We start from the raw sequence: 20009 nt of genomic DNA on the forward strand, positions 1-20009 counted from the left end.
GCTAAAGAAACTCTGGTATATCTACACAATGGAATACTACATAGCTGTCAGAAAACATGAAGTCATGAAATTTGCATATAAGTGGATCAACATGGAAAGTATCATGCTGAGTGAAATGAGTCAGAAAGAAAGAGACAGACATAGAAAGATTGCACTCATATGGAATATAAAGTAGCTGAGAGGTACAAGCTTACAATGTTGCGATTTCTGGCAGATATTTCTCTGGACTTAGTTACTAAAATACTAAAATACAGAAATACAAAACTGTGCGGCTGCTAGTGCGGCCTCCTGACCTCATATCTCTTCATTCTCAGCAATGGAAAACAAATTATCAAATGCTTTCTTTTCAGCAGGTCGACTTTAGGGGGGAGAAACTCCAAATCAATAATAGTGAATTTTTTGTTGAAATATTGAATGTAATCAAAATAAAATGAAAGTAAAGTGAAATTTACGTTACACATGCAGGGTGGGGGGCTGGGGAGGTGGGGGGGAGGGGGGAGGTGTACCATGATTCTTGGTGGTGGAATATGTGCACTGGTGAAGGGATGGGTGTTTGAGCATTGTATAACTGAGACTTAAACCTGAAAGCTTTGTAACTTTCCACATGATGATTCAATAAAAGAATAAAAAAAAAGATACTCTGCTTCATGGATCCTATTAGGATTTGAATGGCTCCCCCACCCCCCCACCAAAAAATATTCCTATATTATAAATTCTTACTTATCATATTGGTAAATTCTTGGAAATTGGGATTTTAAGGTTAACAAAAGTGTTTTTCTGAGTTCTGTGAATCATGCCACAGATTAAAGTCATGATTCCATGGAGGGTCGTTAGAGCCTCTCTCAGCCCGCTAGTCACAAACACAGGTGCTTGCCTGGGTCGTCTCCAATGCCTAAAGTGGGGATAAGAGCAATCTAGTAGAATTAGGCCCTTCACGTGCACTATACTGTTTGTATTAAATTGTAAAACACCCAGCAGTTTCAGCAAATCACTTTAAGTGGAGAAAAAATATATACATTTGGTAACCAGAAGCATCGGAAGTGATGTTTGCTATGTCAGTTATAAAAGAGACTGAGATGGGAAGAATGGAGGCTTTCCCTGCACAGAAGAGGAAGAAGAGAAAATTTCCCTTTATATCTGGGCACGTGATGACACCTTTTGAGCCTCAGTCTCCCACTCCCAACCCTCACCCCAGAGTTGTTATGGAATTAGTGGATCAAGCAAGTTATCATTCATTCAACCCATCAACCAGGCTTTATGGAATGTATACCATTCTAGGGGAAGTACTAAGCAGTGAGCAATTACTCGCCCTCCCCTTCCCCAGGCCTCACTATTGCAGTAACCACAAGACTATAGAAGCAAACCGTGGTTGACCAGAATCATACATCTGCCTTTCCCCCTGCCACACTGGCTTCCTTGGGGCCAGAGTGATAGTACAGCAGGTAGAACGTTTGCCTTGCCTGCAGCCAATATAAGTTCAATCCCCTGCACCCCTTAGGTCTCCCGAGCCCACCAGGGAAACCTGAATGCAAAGCCAGGAGTAAGCCCTGAGCACTGCTGGATGTGCTGAAAAACAAACAAACAAAAATACCACCATCACAACAGCAACAGAACAAAGCAAAAAAACAAACAAAAACCACTGTCTTCCTTAAGGAGCTCAAGATATTCCCAAATGAAACAGTTTAGGCATAACCTGGAACAACCCAATACCCACTAATCTTGATTTCTTCATCAGCATCAAAACACATTTAAAGTTCCACAGTGATATGTGCTAAAGTCCAGCATGAGACAGACTTTCTCAGAAAAATGAAGTGTTGTTCATTTTATCACCATATCCTGCTGATGTCATATGGAATATATATAGTAAATATATATGAATATATATAAATGCATATTATATATATTCATATATATATATATATTGAGAGAGTCCCCAAGGGCAGAAGACTTGCCTCAGCAGCTCCTTATGAGTTACCCCAGGATGCCAATGGCATAGCAGAATAGCAGTGATTTTGTTGCTGAAAAGCTATAATAGAAAAGTTATTGCTATATGCTCCCCCACCCACCTCCCTGTGCTATAATCTGGGATCATCATCCTCCAGGATTCCATCATCACTTTGCCTATTTGGTAGACTAAGAAGGGAACAGGATAGCTTTATTCCCTTTAGAGTTAGAGTGCTTTGCATTTCTATAACATTTCATTTATTCGGTACATTTTCTTGTCTATTCCCTGGCCTTGGCCTCATGAAACAAAACTCCATGTGTTTTATAATTGTCTGTACCGTAGAGACAGCTTAGGAATCAGAGCCAGTGAAACTCTGCACTGGAGGACGACCAATGCCCCAAATTGCTTAAAGAATAACAAATCCCAGATAAGTCGCAAGCAGAGCCAGCATGATAATGCAGTGATACAGCTATTCCAGGGGGAGAAGAAGCATGTGGAGCAGCGAATCAATTCCAGACAAGCTGGAGCCCACAGGGATTCTCTGAGTCCGTGGCTCCCTGTCAGCTCTACATAGGTACAGGCTGGTGCCTTCTCCTTTGGGGAAGAGGCAGAGATTGGGGGTACTCGGGAAATTAAAGCTGACTGCAATTGGTCATATTGGCACATTTGGTGGCCTAGAAACATGACCCAGAAATGTTTCTTGCTTTTTCAGCAAGTTGGGAAAGGGCAAGAACGAGTTTTTGGAAAGGTGGGCATTGTGGGAGGAAGTGCAAGAAAACAGAATTTTAACTTCTCATCCATTTTCGGGAAAGGATACTTCTAGAAGCAAAATTCCCATTGAGAAAACCAGGTTGTCCACAGATTACGTGCCTCGACTCGGCTCATCCTGCTGTGTTCACTCTGGCAGGAAGTTGGAAGCAGACTGCTTCCATCCACTCGGGCACTCTTTGGCAAATTAGTGCTTTTACTCTGGTACCATTTAGAGAAGTAAGGCTGTCTAAATCATACCCTAGGGCACTGAGAACAAGGAAAGAGTCTCTCATGGCCTCTGCCTTGTTGAAGCATGGCTGACCCTCAACTCAGTAATCTGAAGCCTCACTGCACATTAAAATCACCTGGGGGACATTTCAACAACCCCCCCAATCAAGGCTGTATTCCAGATCACTAATATGAGAATTGGCAGAAAGGAGAAACTGTATATTTCAGGATTCCCAAGAGATTCCATTGTACAGCCAAGGTCGAATCAATGAGCTAACTGCATCCATTTCTATCTCCCCCTATTCCCACCCCGGTACTGAGGGATGCAGGGATGCACCAGGAAAGACAAAACATGCCACACCTGGGGCCTTACTCCAGCTGCCTCCATTCCTTGCTCATGGGGAGTATTCTGCCTCGCACATTTACTGTATCACTGTCATCCCGTTGTTCATCAATTTACTCGAGCGGGCACCAGTAACGTCTCCATTTGTTCCAGCCCTGAGATTTTAGCAGCCTCTCCTTACTCGTCTTTCCCAACAATTGGAGGCTCTTTTCAGGGTCAGGGAATGAGACTGTTATTGTTACTGTATTTGGCATATCAAATATGCCATGGGGAGCTTACCAGGCTCTTCCACGTAGGTGGAATACTCTCAGTAGCTTGCCGGGCTCTCCGAGAGGCATATATATATTTCCCTTTATGATGATGTGTCACGTGGTCTCGCACATGATGAATAGGAATTCAAGCCATCCTATGGCTGCCAGGCTCAGGTTCACTAATCCATTGTGCTAATTAACATGTATCAGATACCACATGAGGCAATACCCACAAATATAAAAGGAGGACATAATCCTTGGCTTCAAGAATACAACTGTGTATGCAAGGGTGCAGACAAAAGCAATGTAAGTTATTTAGTGATCAGAGTTTTGAGAGATTCTCAGTCAGGAATTCAGGCAAAAAAAAAAAATTCCTATCTTTAAAGCACAGCACCACAGAGAAAATACAGTGGGTAAGACATTTGCCTTACATTAGGCTGATTCTGGTTCAATCCCCATCATATCATATGGTTCCTGAGCCCCACCAAGAGTGATTCCTGAGCACAGAGGAGTCAGGAGTAATCCCTCAGCACTACACATGATGTTTTTGCATAATGTGACTCAAAAACAAACAAAAAAATGTGGACTGAGCATATCCACATAACTCATATGATGCACCTCTCTCTCTCTCACACACACACAGCAAGAGAAAGTGTGCACCAGAGAAAGAGAGAGAGAGAGAGAAACTTAAGCCCTTTAGCACATTAAACAGGACTAAATACTTAATAGGTGCTGAATTCTAGTTGAATGAATTGGTGCCCACCAGGAACCACCAGCACCAACACTTGGGGCTCCTTTGCTTTGCTTCCTGATCCCCCAAATTGCTCGGGCTCTTCCAGGTACCGTTAAACATTGCCTCCAACTCTAATGTCAGTTCTCCTGCAGTGCCAGTGTCAGAATGCAAGGTCTTGTGTATGCTAGACATGTGCTCTACCCTTTGAGTTATCTCCCCAGCTTAAGTCCTGAGTTCCCCAAAATAAGCATACAGTTCTTCAAAATAAGACCAGATATTTCCATTTGTCCAAGATCTAGTCTTAGTTCTGTGTAAATACAACTTCTGGGTCACACCCTTCATGAAAACTGCCCTTCGCTTTTTCCCTTCTCCCTCCTGTTTCTTGAAAGAAACCTGATGACACCCCTGGTGGACCAGGTAAACAGGAACTTCCTCATGATGGCAGAGCTCCAAAGACAGGAGGCACCTGGGTCCAAAGATGGGCCTGAGATGTAGCACCCCCCAACCAGCCAGGACAAGGTCACCCCCAAACAGAGCAAGCTTCCTGGTTACAGTTCATCCTCTCCGTATCTCTTACTCACAGTAGAACCTACCTCTGGCTGTGCCTTCTTGCCACTCCCACGCACTATAATACCTACAGTTTCTTTCTACTCATGAGGGAGGACTATTATGGAAAATAAAATTATTGCTGTCTGGTCAGTGCACAGGCAAGTTCTCAGAGTAAAACTGCCAAAACTCTATAAATCTTTATTGCTTAGAAGGTCAGGCTGTGAGAATCAGCTTTGCCAATGACGGCAATAAGTTGAGTGGCCTACTTTTTCTGGTCCACACAGTCTGTGGAGACTGCAGGGAAAATTGAGTGAGCATCAGACTTGGTTATTGGCTTGCAGAGATGGGCCCCTAGTGTAGGGCCACACAGCGCTGTAAGTGGCATGGAAAGTTACTGGCTCACATGAATGGAGGCACAAGGAAGTATCAAGGGAGAAAGGCAATGGACAGGGGCTCTGGAAGTAGATGCACAAGGTGTTGATGATAGTGAGGGTGGAACCTTGTGGTACATATTCACTCTCTCATAAGGGTAGATAAGACCCAAATCACAAGGTTGCTCTAAAGATACAGTTACACAGTGGTCTGAGATACCTGCATGAATCTATTGAACTGAAGGTGGCATATTAGAGCAGTGGTCATCAACCACTGGGTCATTGTTGAGAAAGTTGAATACTACTGGCCTACTGCCTTGGTTATAACTGCCAGTCTGCCCACCAATATGTAAGACAGGTGCTGGTATGCACATGTAAAAAGGTTACAGAATGCTGGTTAGAGTTCTCCAGGAAAGCAGAACTAACAGGATAGATATAAATTTAGAGATGGATAGAGATATCTTGTAGAAGCATGGGAAAGGGACTTTTAAGAAACTAGTTCATGAAACTGTAATGGTTTTATTTGGTAAATGTAAATTTTTTATGGCTGACTAGCCAATAGTCTAGAGATCTATGAAGAACCAATGCTGCAACTAAAATATGAAGGTCATCTGCTGCAGAATTATTTCTTTACTTAGAGGAGGTCAATATCTGTCTTACCCAAGTCTTTATCAGAGCAGATGGAACCCACCCACTTATAGAAGGCAAGCTGCTTTATTCTAAGTCTAAAAATAGCACTCTCACAGAAATTATGTCTGACCACATAAGATCAATGATGTGTGTGGTCCAACCAAATTGACACACACAGAAATTAAACATCAAAGAGGATGGGCATACAGGAATTGGTATTTTTCTTAACCTTTCCATTTGCAATTTGAAGCCCAGCCCCATTTGGGATCCACTCTCTGTGATGTACCCCAAAGTTACTGATGGTTCCTGGACTCTCCCCATGGCCACCATGAGGGCTTTTGGCCTTCATCACTTTGTGATGACAGTTGTGCCAATCAGTAAACTCAGAACTAACTTTCCAGCATAAGTCAAGGTGCTCTCTGCAGACACAGCTAGGATGGAGCAGGTGAGATGCTCCTCAGACCAGAGGCTCAGTTCATCCTCATTTTCCAGCGGACTGCCCGCCTCTCAGGGAGAAGCTGTTTTCCCTTCCCCTTCTCCCTTCACTAATCCAATTCTCCAGAGCCATGGTGCCATTTAGGAAACTGCATGTGAATCTCTAGTACATCCACCAATCATTCAAGTCACAAGGTATTTCCCAGGGCATTTTTTTCTATCATGGTCACTATTTATAAAGACACCTACACACTACTACTAGAATATCACTTCCAAAAGTTATTCTGGGGCCAAAACAATAATACAATGGGTAGAACATTTGCCTTGCACGCAGCCCACCTGGGTTCAATTTCTGGCATCCCATATGGTCCCCTGAGCACCACCAGGAGTAATCCCTGAGTGCAGAGCCAGAAGAAACCCATGAGCATCGCCAGGTATGACTCAAAGAGCAAAAATAAATAAATAAATAAATAAAAGTTGTCCCTAGAGCCGATGTACAGTGAAAAATCCCTGAGAGGGATTTTTCATAGGCAGTGAAGTTAGAAAATACCACTTTCACTAATGACAAACACAGAAGAATAGTGGACTCTAATATTTTTGACGTCTTGATGCTATATTAGCATGATCTGCCACAATAAGGTAAAGTATAAGAATAACTCTAAGTGCTCTCTCTGATCAATTAATGAGATTCCTCAGCACAGACTAATTAGTGGGTGACAGCGATGCTGCCCTGTGGAGATAAGGATGTTGAGCAGTTGTCTTAGGACATTCTTTGGTTGAGTAACACATATATGGCACCATCCCCAAGACATGCAGGGTCTGGATTCATCACATGGACATACTTGCAGACTATTACATGCTGACAGACTTTAAGGCTGCTCTCAAATAGAAGACCCTGAATACATTTTGAACAAGTGAAACTATCCATTATGACAGTAAAGTGTTATGCTGGAGACTAGGGTTCAAGTGGTAAAGCATATTTCTTGCTTTAGTGCAAGGTCTTAGGTTCAATCCCCAGCACTGCCTGGACCCCTGAAGCACTGCTGGGGTGGGGGCCTGGTGGAACGTCATCATAGCCAGCTGTGGCCCTCACAATAGTGACCAAAAATCACCATTTTACACAGTTATAAAAACAGAAAAAATACACAGAGGTCTGTAAATCTGAGGACTGTGTATGGAATTTTCCTCTTACTTGCAATCCTATAGTAGATGATACCACCTAAATGCTAATCAATGCCTCCCATGAGCCCCCATAGAAGAGTCCACTGTTCACTAGAGACCAAGGGTCTTGTCCACATAATTCTTCTGAAATTCCAAAATATAATAGCTTGCAGCTTTATTCCACAATATATCAGGAAACAAATTGGTGAAAGATTATATCATGGTAGGATGAGGGGAGACAAAAGTCATATCCAGTATATCCAATACTGCTAGTGAGATGGTCATTGATAGGGTGGAGGGATGGATGACAGAAAAGCTCCCTATTCATCCAGAAATACTGCTTGGCCCTACAGATGTATTAGTGAGCAAAGAAGGTACAGGCCCTGTCCCCAGAGAGCTTAGGGTCAAGAGGAACTCTGTCCAGAACTCTGTCAGACTTTGAGATGGGCATTGTGACAGGCAACCCAGGACTCACTGGTTCTAATGTGTCCCACCATGTAGCCCACTGGCTCTCAACTTCCCCATCTGAAAGTCTAGCTAGTTGACTACTAAGACAAATTTCAGTTCTACATTCTCATCTCCTGATTATTCAGCTATTTACCATCAACTGTTCACCAGGGTATAAGTTCTGGGGATCAAAGATGAATAAGACATTGTACTCCTCCTTCATGGAATGCATTAACTAGTGGGAGAGAGCGAATTTCAAAGTAGCAATAACACAGTTTACTATGCGCTACAATAGAGATGCCACCCCCGCCCCTCATCTCAGAGTCTGTTTTCATCCTAGAGAAAAATCTACAAAATGCCCACCCCGTGAATCTTAATTTCCTTCCACTGATGGCATTGATGGTGCCAATCTACTTTTTCCCACTATGACTGTGGGAGAGCTATTTTATTTGCTATGATCACAAGTGCATGCACTTGTAGTTGTGTGTTCGCATTCTTTGCCTGTTCCTCTATACCATGACAACATGCCTGAGCTAGTTACTAAAGAACCAATCATCTCAACTCTTGCCATCCTAGTGAGTGGTCCCACTCAAGACCAAGAGGATTGTTCTCAGTCTCAAGTCCCATCAAGATCAGCAGAATGAATTAAGGACCCAGGAATTCATGATAAGTATAAATAGTGGTCAATGCAAAGTAGGTTGATAGTCTATTATAGTGTCAACAGACTAACTGAATAAACAAATAAGGATGGGACCAGATTGTGGTAAGAAGCATGGGCCCTATATCAGGGAGGTGTATCACCGTCTGCTTCACCTGGTTGCAGTCTGGGGAACAGAGTGAACTGAGGACAGAGCTCTTGCTCCCGTCCCACCCCTGCTTCTGGTTCAGCAACCCCTATTTACACAGAGAGTAAAATGTTCCATCTTTCCCTCTAACAAGGAGTTTGCCACAGAAAATGCCTGAAAATAAATTATACATGAGACACGGTGTCTGAACTAGTTGCAAGTTTTGTTCCAGGATATTTTTACTTTTCTTCAAGCTTTCCCTCTGGGAGGAACAATCCTACCAGGAAGTTAAATGGAATTAGAAAGGAGCCTTAAAGGAATCCACGTGGCCCCATCAACTGTAAGTCAGGCATATCCCTGGGTCCCCAAGGTCCTATGCACATCAGAATCAGTATCTCCCCTTTCAAACAGCTGAACAATATGACTTTAGAGGTGGTCCTTGAGGAGCAAGTTTCAAAGGAAACCAAAAATTGCCCCATTAATGGGGTGATTCAAACAGGGACTTGGTTAAAATACCCTTGTCTTCAACCTCTACTGATGAAATAGATGCTGGGTATATAGTTAAGTTTCCTAAGTTCCAATGACCTCATCTGTAAATAGGGCTACTAATAAAATAATAATTTTATAGCATTGCTAAGAGAATAGAAAGAGTTAATGCTTTTAAAGGCCTATAGAAATCTCTCAAGAAATATAAGCAATTATCCCTTTTGTCATGCTTTAAAAATCCTCCAAACTATAAATATTCCAATCTGGAAAACTCTGAGTCTGGGTTGCTCTCTCCAAGGTATTCCACACAACCAACTCTGACTCTGTGTTCCTTTTCGCTGCATTATGTCTCTCAATTTAAATTCACCATACTCCCCAGAGCCCACAGAAAGAACTGAAGCATTAACAACTTAAAAAAAAATGGAAATCAACTCACTGCCTCGTTGCAGGGACTGTAAGTAAGTTAGAGGAAAAGACCCATCTTTGTCATCCTTCCAGGTAGTTAATACATGACAACTAGAATGCTCCAAAGAGACAGGCACCTTTTTGGATGCTCTAATGCACTTAGCAGCCTCTTCCTAGGTCAAGGAAATTGGGACAGAGCTCAGAGTCTATTTGTAAATTCATGAAGTCAGCAAAAGACTGCTCACAGGTATAGAACAAAATTACTTTGAAAAATTTCCCCTTATGTATATAAAAAAATCACACATTTCCCAGTATCAGCTAGCTACTGCCATAATAATGCTGTATAACAAATGACTCCAGAAAATAATGCATTAAAGCAACAGTCATTTATACTTGGCATATGCTTCTGAAGATTGGCAAAGGGAGAACCAGACCTAGTGAGCTTGGTTCTGAGCTGCCTGTAGGCTCAGGTCTGTGTGCCCTATTTCCTGTGCTCCTTATATCCAGGGAAAGGTGGCCGTGGTCATGTCAGAAGTACAAAAGCAGGAATAACAGAAACACCCAATGACCTAAAGCTTGGTACACACTGCATTCCAGACATGTTCTATGGACATATTCTAGCACGTGACTAAGCGCAACATAGGTAGGGGGCAGACCCTGCTCCTAACAGAAGGAACTGAAAACTCAAATGGTAAAAGTCATGAACAGAGGACACAGGAGGGTGGGGTGTAGGCCGCAGGCCCATGTCATCTGCATGGTTGCTAAAAGTCCCGCACCCCCTTCCCCATAACCATAATGCACACACCTTTGGCTAAAGGGTCTGCTATTAGTGCAGGAAAGTTTAAAAAAAAAAAGTGTGTGTGTGTGTGTGTGTGTGTGTGTGTGTGTGACATGAAGCTCCCAACATTTCCATTTTTCACAGCGAATTACAGAGCTGTTCCTAGGTACAGGGAAGGGGAAGAACTGGAAAGAATCGTGACACCTTTGTCTCACTTAACAATCTGACTCCACTTCCCATCTCCTCCAACCCTGGCTCAGAGCATCTCCATTTAGATTCAGGCTTGGCTTCATTCAGCTTCCCTTCACACCATGTCACCTTCCCGAAGAGGCATGGTTCTGAGAAAGCTGAGGGGGAAGGGCATTGGGGGTCCTTAGTGGTCTCAATTGAGGCCTTATTCCTGCTTCGCTATTTCTAGAATTAAACCACCTGCCCCCTTCCCTAAGTCTGGTTCTACCAATGAACTTGAACCTCCTGGCCCAACCCCAGCCTTGACATACCCTTGTCCTTCTCCTCCACATCCCAGGTGGCTGCTCAGTGAAGAAAGTGACCATCCACTGAAGGTTTTCTTTGTATCTGACTGTCAGAAATGCTTCAAATATCAGAAATCCAGACAAGACTGGACACACTCCCAGGGAAACCACAACTGAACCTGGTGGAGAACCACGAAATAGTCAACTCAGAAGGGACTGCCCAAGTTCCAGCACTCAGTGGCCCCCTCAGGCTGGCTCAAGCCAACTTAACTGTCTCTAACTTTAGGTTGTCTGGTACAGTCACAGGGAGGACAGCCCCCAGGACTGTGAAGCACAGTGGGCACTTCATAAGAGACACTGAAGAAGAATTTCATTATCTAACCAATCCTGGGCTCTCTTTTGACTACATTTACACTAACTTTTCCCTGAACTGCAGGGACAACCCAACCCAATGTTCTAGAGACCATCTTCTCCAAGGAGGACTTCTGATGTGCCTGAAGGCCACCATGAAACCAGCCTCAGCATCCTATGGCGCTTCCTGCTCCCCGATCTACTCTACAGTGACCTCCAAAGCCCACAACATGCTGGGAGGTGGGGGAAGAGAAGATTAGCATAGGAAGCAAGTGGCTCTTGTCATGAAAAATGATTCATAAGCACACATCAACATAAGAATCCTGCAGTTCAGACAATTACTCAAAGAATGCATTTTCTAATAATTGTAGAGCTAAAAATGAACCCACTTTCTTCTTTCTCCCAGGAGAGCTGAGGAGGTGGTTTAACAACAATCAGCTGCTGAGATGCATCACATTCTGGGGTGTTTAGGAGACGAATTCCAAGAAATTTCTTGAAAGGTGCAGTTCCCAGAAGGTGGAGATAAAAATAAGACCCTATGAACCCTCCCACCATCCCCAAGAACTTGGATATATGAACTCAAAAGTCCATTAAGAAGGATGGAGATGGGAGGAAGGAGACTCAAGTCACCATGCCTTGTGGTAGCTCTAGTGAAGGGCACTTTCCTGAGAAAGTTGGGGGAGGAAAGGTGATAAGACTGTAACTGGCAGGTCAGAGCAATAGTACAGTGGGTAGGGTGTTTGCCTTGCATGTAGCCTATTAGGGTTTGATCCCCAACATCCCATACGGTGCTCCAAGCACTTCCAGGAGTAATTCCTGAGTGCAGAACAGGGAGTAACCCCTGAGCATCACCGGGTGTGATCCAAGAAGCAAAAAAGCCAAAAAAAAAAAAAGACTCCAATTGGTGTCAGAACCAACACAGAGAAGATTGTACCCCTTTCAGTGAGTAGAAGCTCCAGCAAGAAGGTGCCACCAGCCCCAGAGCACCTTGTTCTCGCTTTACCCCCAAGTGTGTGCTCGAGGATGTCAAAGGGTCATGAGCTAAGGATCAGGATAAAATTAAAATTATACATGCTGGATGTTCTCATTGACGTTGACTATCAAAATGTCATCTCTGCCTCTGCATGAGAGACATTCTCTCATTTAATCCTCAGAACTTAGTGAGAAGGTGCTGTTATTAGGGCTCACTACAGTCTTGGTGAGGGGCCCACAGATTGGAGGTCCCGGATGCCTACATACTTCACCACCACCCCTACACTTCCCCTTGGTTGAAGGAAGCAGAATTGGCTGAGAGAAGGAAGTGGTGAAGGTTAACACTGACTCCAAAGGGAACAGACGGCATACCACAGAAAAGGAATAAAAGGATGTGGGAGGAGAAGATGAAGGTCAGAGCACCTCTAAGTCCATCATAATATGAAAATATGATGTCGATGCAGGCAGTCACTGGGGATAGGCAATGCAGGCAAAGAGTTCTGAGAAAGTAATAAACCAAAAATTGGTTCAAGGAAGTTAGTTTCTTTTTCTTTTTTTAAAAAATAGTTTATTTATTTAAAGAAGTTAGTTTCTGTCACTAGTCAGCACCCTTAAATTACCCAGGAAAGCATGAAGGTCGATCCCATTTTTTGGACATAAGAATTGAAGCCGATAGGACTGTAACTGGCAGGTCAGAGCAATAGTACAGTGGGTAGGGTCTTTGCCTCGCATGTAGCCTATTAGGGTTCAATCCCTGGCATCCCATAAGGTGCTCCAAGTACTTCCAGGAGTAATTCTGAGTACCTAACAGGGAGTAACCCCTGAGCATCACCGGGTGTGATCCAAGAAGCAAAAAAGCCAAAAAAAAAAAAAAAGACTCCAACTGGTATCAGAACCAACACAGAGAAGATTGTACCCCTTTCAGTGAGTAGAAGCTCCAGCAAGAACAAATGGATGTTATAATAACATGAATGTAGATGTGTAAAAGTTCAAAGCTCTTCCTCTATGATACCTGATTAACTCGCATATCTACAGAACATTCCAGGGCAAGACAATCTAAAGAATATCCATACATAACCCCATCCACAAATCATTCAGGGTTCTCTCCACTCTGAAGCAGCCATCATTCTTTCTTAAATGCACTACTCTGTCTCCCCCTCCTCATAACCTCTAAACAGAATTGCTTTACTTCACTGTTCATCTCTTCCTGAAATCCTTTTCTCTGAGGAAAAGTGACAGGCCTGTAAAGCACCTGGGCAGAGGTTAGGACTATTTTCCTTTTCCTGCAAAGAGCAATTCCTCATTCCAGACTAAGTCTGAGCAGAATCTAATGGTGGAGATAATTTCCCACATCGTGTAGATCAAGTGGGACTCAGGCACAGTCCAGCAGTTACTGAGTGAATCTGGTGGGACATGCTGCATAGGTGCTCATGGGAGATGTTATCAGTCTTGACCCCTCTCCAGGCACTTCCCCAAGTGACCAAGGTGGACAGATAGGTAAGCACAGGGCTATGACCTCCCTTTATCCCGTGTTGTATACACTACCTGCAACAATATATTTCAATCTGATTGAATTGAATATGGTATGATTTGATTGTGAAACACAAATGTGATGTAAGGAGTAAGTGTTGTAGAATATATAAGTTTTGTTCTATCTTATGGGCATTATGAAAGTGAAAAAATGAAGAACATTGATTATCTCAGTGTTTCCAATAAGGATTCTCATGACAGAAGTGCCAGAAAATTAATACTTGTTAATCTGCTGAATAAATGTTTATTGAGTACCTCCAGTAATGCTCTGGCATGAAGAGAACAAAGTCACCTTTTCAGAACTTCATTTGAGTGAGGTAGACAGACCTATGTCCCTAATGTATCTGTGATATTATCTAGAGTCCACAAATGAAGCTCAAACAAAAAATGTCAGGGTGTTAAGACCCTCATAAAAGATCAGACAATCAGAAACATCCACAATTTAAAAAATCACCATCAGAAGAAATCATATTGACAGCAACGGAAATAGCCTTAAGCATTTAGGGCACACAGATGCACAGGTAAAGCATCTTCAAGTCAGGTGGGAAAAGAAAGGATGTTCTTGTAGGGAGAGGTGTGGAGAGGGAGGAGGTCACAGGAATGAAGTTTCAGGCATGCAGGGCTTGTTTCTGCTTCAAATCAATCAACCCCCTCATTGTCACTCCCAAAAGATAGAAAATAGTAATGCTGAAAAAAACGTGGTTTGTTGCAGTTTAAGCACTTAAAGTCTTGAAGGTTGGAGTGGTAGTACAGAGTAGAGCCCTTACTTTGCATAAGGCTAACCTAGGTTTAATACCCAACACTTCATATGAGACCATCAGGAGTGATCCTAAGCACAGAGTAAGGAGTAAGGCCAGAACACTACTGGCTATGGCCTAATCCCCAGCCTCCCTCCCTTCCACCCCCCACCAAACACCTGAAGTCTTGAAATCAGTGTTTCTGACTCTCTGCTATTCACCATTAGCTCTCCTCTCAGCTATTTCCCACCACAAAGAAGTGTGATGCAGTGAACTCAGGGAAGAGAAGCCTGGTAAAAAGGGCAAGAAACAAAACAAAAAGGTACCTGAATACGCTGTTTCCTGAGGTAAAATAGCTCCCCTGACTGTTTATAGAAATTTATGCAGACTATATGCAAATATTAACATGATAATAGGAAGTCTTGCATAGCCTACAGTACTTTCATATCCTTGACTTTGACCTTGTAAAGGTCTGCAGCTGTGGGAACAAGACCCTGACAGAGGCAGCCATGCGATTATTGCCTACTAGCTGGCCAGAGTCAATGGTCAAGAAATAGAGTTATGAGGAGGGTAAGAGATGCAATAGGGTAAGATTATGACTCTGCCAGAAAATTCAGGATGCTACTTTCAAAATGTGGGGGAGGGGCAACTGAATATTTTGAAAGGCCAACCTTCGATTTAGTCTCCATTCTCTACCAGTGCTTGGAGCAAACCAGAACAAGCCAGAAGACTATGGAAGTCACAGCTGAGGCAGGTTATTGCAAAATGATCTGCAGAAAGGACTTACAGATTCATGAATTATCTGCAGGCTAGTCTTCTGGCAGCTGATGCCACTAACTCCACCTGCAAGTTGCTGTTTTCTACCCCTTGCTGCGCCTCAGTTACTGTTTGTCACTTTCTCAATCATTATCCCTGGCATCTTATTCTTTAGTCCTTTCCCCTTACTCCTCAGATCACTGGTGTTTTCGTTATCTGAGCATACTTCCCTGATGTAATCTACAAGACACAGACTTTCGTGGAAAATGTGAAATCACAGAAATTAGCTAGGGAAATAATTGACATCTTGATGAAGCTCTTTCCCAGTGAAAGATATCATTACTGAAAAATAGAGGGTGGGCACAGGGAATGTCAAACCTGGCAAAATCAGGCCCCTTCTATCAAGATGGGCATGTCGTTTGTTTTCTCTGCTATTCACAGAAGGCTCAGAAACTTCTCTGGGGTTGACAAGTGGCCTTTGTTCATCTGTTCTGGAGTCCATCTGCCCTGTACAGATGTCGGGGTAGTCCTCTGGCTCAAAGCAATGGACAGCACTAGCTCCACCTGCAAGCTGTTGTTCTCTACCCCTTGCTGCAAAAATGCCACCATTTCCTCACCAGAGAGTGGCAGGCTTGCTTTCTGTGGGTCCCCAGCTCAGGCACAGAGTTTTGCACTGAACACAAGCACGCTAAATACCATGCACATGCACGCTTAAGTATGCAAGGGAGGGCTGCCGGAACGCTTCTCGGGCAGCTGTGAGCTACTGCCCATCCATCTTGAGTATCTCACAGAATGCCAGTCTCCCCCTTTAATAACATCAACCCGCCCCACCCCTCCTGACACCCTCAATGATGCTGTCTATCAAATTGCAAAACTGAGTGGCAGGCTGAAGCCTCAAAAGGAAACCGGCCTCCAGTTAGAAACTTCCCCTGAGTTGGATGGGGGCCATTTCTGAGCCCAGGCCCCAGAGAGGAACAAAGGCGCTGAGGCAAGATCGGCTGTAAATGTCATCCATCATCATGCACAGATAAAGAACCTCTAAACCTAACCAGAGGGCACTTGCAAATACAGGTGCTGACCTGACACTTTGATTGATGGCCACCCCTTTTAATTAGCTCTTCTTGCCTCTGGAGGTTTCCCCGGGACTGATGGCCTGTCCCCGCCCTCCCTCCCCCATTGACAGGCCTACCCCCCCCCCCAGCCAATCTTGTGCACTGGGTGACTACCAGAACCATGAGGCCTGCGGCTCCAGTACAGGGCTCACGCACTGACCTTTCGCAGTAGGAAGCAGATGCGTTCAATGTTCCTCAGTCGTTCCCTCTATCAGGACAGACAAGAAAGAAAGAGGGGAGAAGTCAGAGATACTACGGATAGAGCTTGAAAAACCACCACACTCAGTCCTGAACCACTGAAGATTACCCCCGCCCCCCATCACCACCCTGCACCTCCAGGCTCTGACCCTCGGGCTCCTGCTAGCAGAGGTTTCTGGTCAACTTCCCCCTGACTTGTCCTGATCATTTGCTCCTTTTTTAAACATAAAAATTTTGCACAGTAACTTGGCAGTAACTTGGGGCTTTCTCCTAGCTCTGTACTCTGCACTCAGGGATCGCTCCTGGTGGGACTTGGGGAAACTATCTGGGGTGCCACGTGGCCGTGTGCCAGGCCAGCGCCCTACCCACAGTATCATCTTGCCAGGCCCCTGATCATTTGCCCTCAACAGAACTGTCCAAGCAAACAGTATGGACGCAGCTTCCCTCTGCCCAACAGAGATTTCTGTGCTCTTTTTTCCACAGGCAAAGCTTCTCTGAGTTTCTGGGTACTGGAAGACCCAAGGTCACACAGCAGAATGAGCACCACAGCCTGAATGTCCCTGAGCCTGCCACACCACTTCTCACTGGGGTCCTAAAGAGCATGTGTCCTGTCCGTGCGAAAGATGGGTCATTCTTTGCCCAGGTGTGTTCTTCTAAAGTGCTCTTGGACCCACCCTAAATAAGAGCCACACTGGGGTGTGCCTCCCAGCTGGGGGAAGAAGCCCCATGATTGGGCAAGTGAAAGCACTTCCCTCCCCAAATGCTGCCTCTCGTGCGTGCAGTGACTGCTCTGAGCGCAGCTGTGGCACCTCTCTGGGCTTCATTACTCAGGCAGTCGGGCTGCCGTGGATGTGATGGTAATGAGAGCCCGGGAAGACAGGTGGCGGGGATGCTTCAGTTTCCCTAATTGCATTGTAAGTACAATGATTCCTCTGCATCCTTTCTGCCCAGAGGAAAGAGCCCACATCAGGACAAATTTGTGTCCAGGTGGCTGGGAAAACAGAACCACAGCCTGCAAGGCACATGTGCACACGTGGTCACAGTCGTGCACGTGCTTATTCCGAGCTGGCCATCAAGCAGCCTGAATAGAACGGAAGAGGCAAAGAGAGGGGGCAGGCATGAAAGAGGATGGTGCAGGATACACAAGCCGCCTTTCCAGCAAGCACATGTTCTGAAGAACAACTGTCTCATGGCCTTGGGGTGGGCTGGATAGATAAAACAGGCACTAAGGCACTTGCCTTATACTAGGGCAATCCTGTTCAATCCTCAGCACCACATAAGACCTGCTAAGCACCTCCTGGCTCCTGAGAACAGAGCCAGGAATTGCCCTCTGAGCACCGGGTGTGGTCCCAAACCCTCCCTATCAAATTAATTAATTAATTAAACTAAAAACTAGTAATATGATGTTGAATGTCCAGCTGGTAAAAGAAAGAGAAATGTCAACAGTAGAAGTAACGTAAAAACCTGGTATTCCTCTTCCTTTTCGCCTCCTGTAAAGGAGTCCATTCAGAGAATCTCACAGCCTTTGGAAACTGAGCAGATCTTAAATCCACTGGGTCCCAGGCCTTTAGAAATGAATCAGACCATTGAGAAATGCAACAGATGGGCAGCATTGATTTTAAAATCTTTCCATGGCAGAGTTACCAGCCAGAGAAGTAGCTTTTTCAACTATCGGATCCTGAATTGCTGCCTCAGAGACTCTATTATGGATGTTAAAAGAGCTTGAAAATGAATCAAATGAGGTATCCAAAAACTAGAAAAGTAAAATCCTAAAAAATAGGAAAATGTTGGGGCTGGAGCAATGGTAGAGTGGGCAGTGTGTTTGCCTTGCATACGGCCAACCTGGGTTCGATGCCCAGGACCCCATATGGCTCCCTGAGCACTGCCAGGAGTGATCCCTGAGTACAGAGCCAGGAATAAGCCCTGATCACCGCCAGGTGTGGCCCAAAATAAATGTTTTAAAACTAGGAAAACGCATCCACAACTCCCCCCATACAGCATTTTTGCATTTTTTTTAAACCTAGGCAGAAGTCCTCTTTCCCTGTGGACTTCCACTGAGCCACAAGATGCCTGGCTCCTTCTTTCCTTCACAGACTAAATAAAAATGCAGCTTTAATAACAGGAATAGAGTCAAAATCCAGCTTCAATGCTACCCAACCTCTCCCTCTGTAGCATCCACTCTCTCCTTTATCGTCAAGTAGTTCCTGAGCGCCTGCTGTGTGTACAGATCAGCTGCCAGCGTTGCCTGTGGAGCTGGTGTGGGACCGAATTTCCTTTGAGTTCAGACTTAGGAATCTGCTGTGTCGAGGTGGAAACTGATCACAAGCAAATGTCTCAGGGTTTCAGGAACCACCTGCAGCCCAGTGTCAAGTGTGTATGATGGACTTGGGGAATCTCAAAATCACCTGGGACCCCACAAGAAGGCTCGGGGTGTTCTTGCTGTGCTCCATACTGGGCTGAATCCAAACAGCGAAAAGGGAGGAAATGAGAGGCTCAGCTCTCTCGGCACCCCAAGACACAAGTGTTCTCTTGGGGCAAGGCCAAGTTGAGCACCTGGGGTGCATCGTCGCTCTCGGTGTGTGTCATTGGTGGCAAGTGCAAAAGCATCCAGCAAGAAATGAGATCTTGGGGGTCGATGGCAATAGGATTGCGGGTGAGATGCCTTGCACACAGCTGACCTGGGTTCGATCCTCACCACCATATAGGGTCCCTTGGGCTTCCCAGGAAAACAAATAAGCAAAAGAGAAATTCTGGGGGAAACCTCTTCAGGCTGGTGGAGTCAAGTTCTCACCATTGTATGGCAAGGCTGATAGCCAGAAATAAAATGATTTTTAATAATGTTTCCTCAGCCTGAGTACAGGCTTCAAGCTTACTGAGGGATGCTTCCAACTTGCTAGGAAATTCTCCTTCACACGGCTGAGTTTGAGAGGGTTCTGGCTCTTTCTCACAGACTCTGAGAGTGCCATGCCAGAGGGATGAGAAAAATCAGGCAGCAGGAAACCATGTCTCTTGGAGACAACACAGAGTAGGTTCTGGTGAGTGGAGCTGTGTTTAGGTGTGGGCAGAGCTGGGTTCCAAGCTTCACCTCGCCTCTCACACGCTCTGAGTTCTGAGATTAGAGTCTATAAATTAGGTAAATAGTGCCTGTTGTCTGGCAGGCTTGTAAGAATTATAGAAGCTAAATATACAAAGTTCCTAGCATGTGGTGTTAGAAAGAAAGAAGGGAAGAAAGAAAGAAAGAAAGAAAGAAAGAAAGAAAGAAAGAAAGAAAGAAAGAAAGAAAGAAAGAAAGAAAGAAAGAAAGAAAGAAAGGAAGGAAGGAAGGAAGGAAAGAAAGAGAGAGAGAAAGAGAGAAAGAAAGAAAGAAAGAAAGAAAGAAAAGAAAGAAAGAAAGAAAGAAAGAAAGAAAGAAAGAAAGAAAGAAAGAAAGAAAGAAAGAAAGGAAGGAAGGAAGGAAGGAAGGAAGGAAGGAAGAAAGAAAGAAAGAAAGAAAGAAAGAAAGAAAGAAAGAAAGAAAGAAAGAAAGAAAGAAAGAAAGAAAGAAAGAAAGAGAGAGAGAGAGAGAGAGAGAAAGAAAGAAAAA

General features: G+C 44.3%; 1 protein-coding gene across 1 annotated transcript in view; it reads right to left on the reverse strand.

Annotated features, from left to right (window-relative positions):
- The window catches only part of CNIH3 (cornichon family AMPA receptor auxiliary protein 3), a 122596-nt gene that overhangs the window by 39899 nt on the left and 62688 nt on the right, over positions 1 to 20009 (reverse strand). The window contains exon 3 of the mRNA XM_004605420.2: positions 16389 to 16436. Coding sequence (XP_004605477.1) covers positions 16389 to 16436 — 48 coding nt within the window. The remainder of the gene's footprint in view (positions 1 to 16388; positions 16437 to 20009) is intronic.

The sequence above is a fragment of the Sorex araneus genome, chromosome 9 (genome assembly GCF_027595985.1).
Source record: "Sorex araneus isolate mSorAra2 chromosome 9, mSorAra2.pri, whole genome shotgun sequence".
Lineage (NCBI taxonomy): Eukaryota > Metazoa > Chordata > Mammalia > Eulipotyphla > Soricidae > Sorex > Sorex araneus.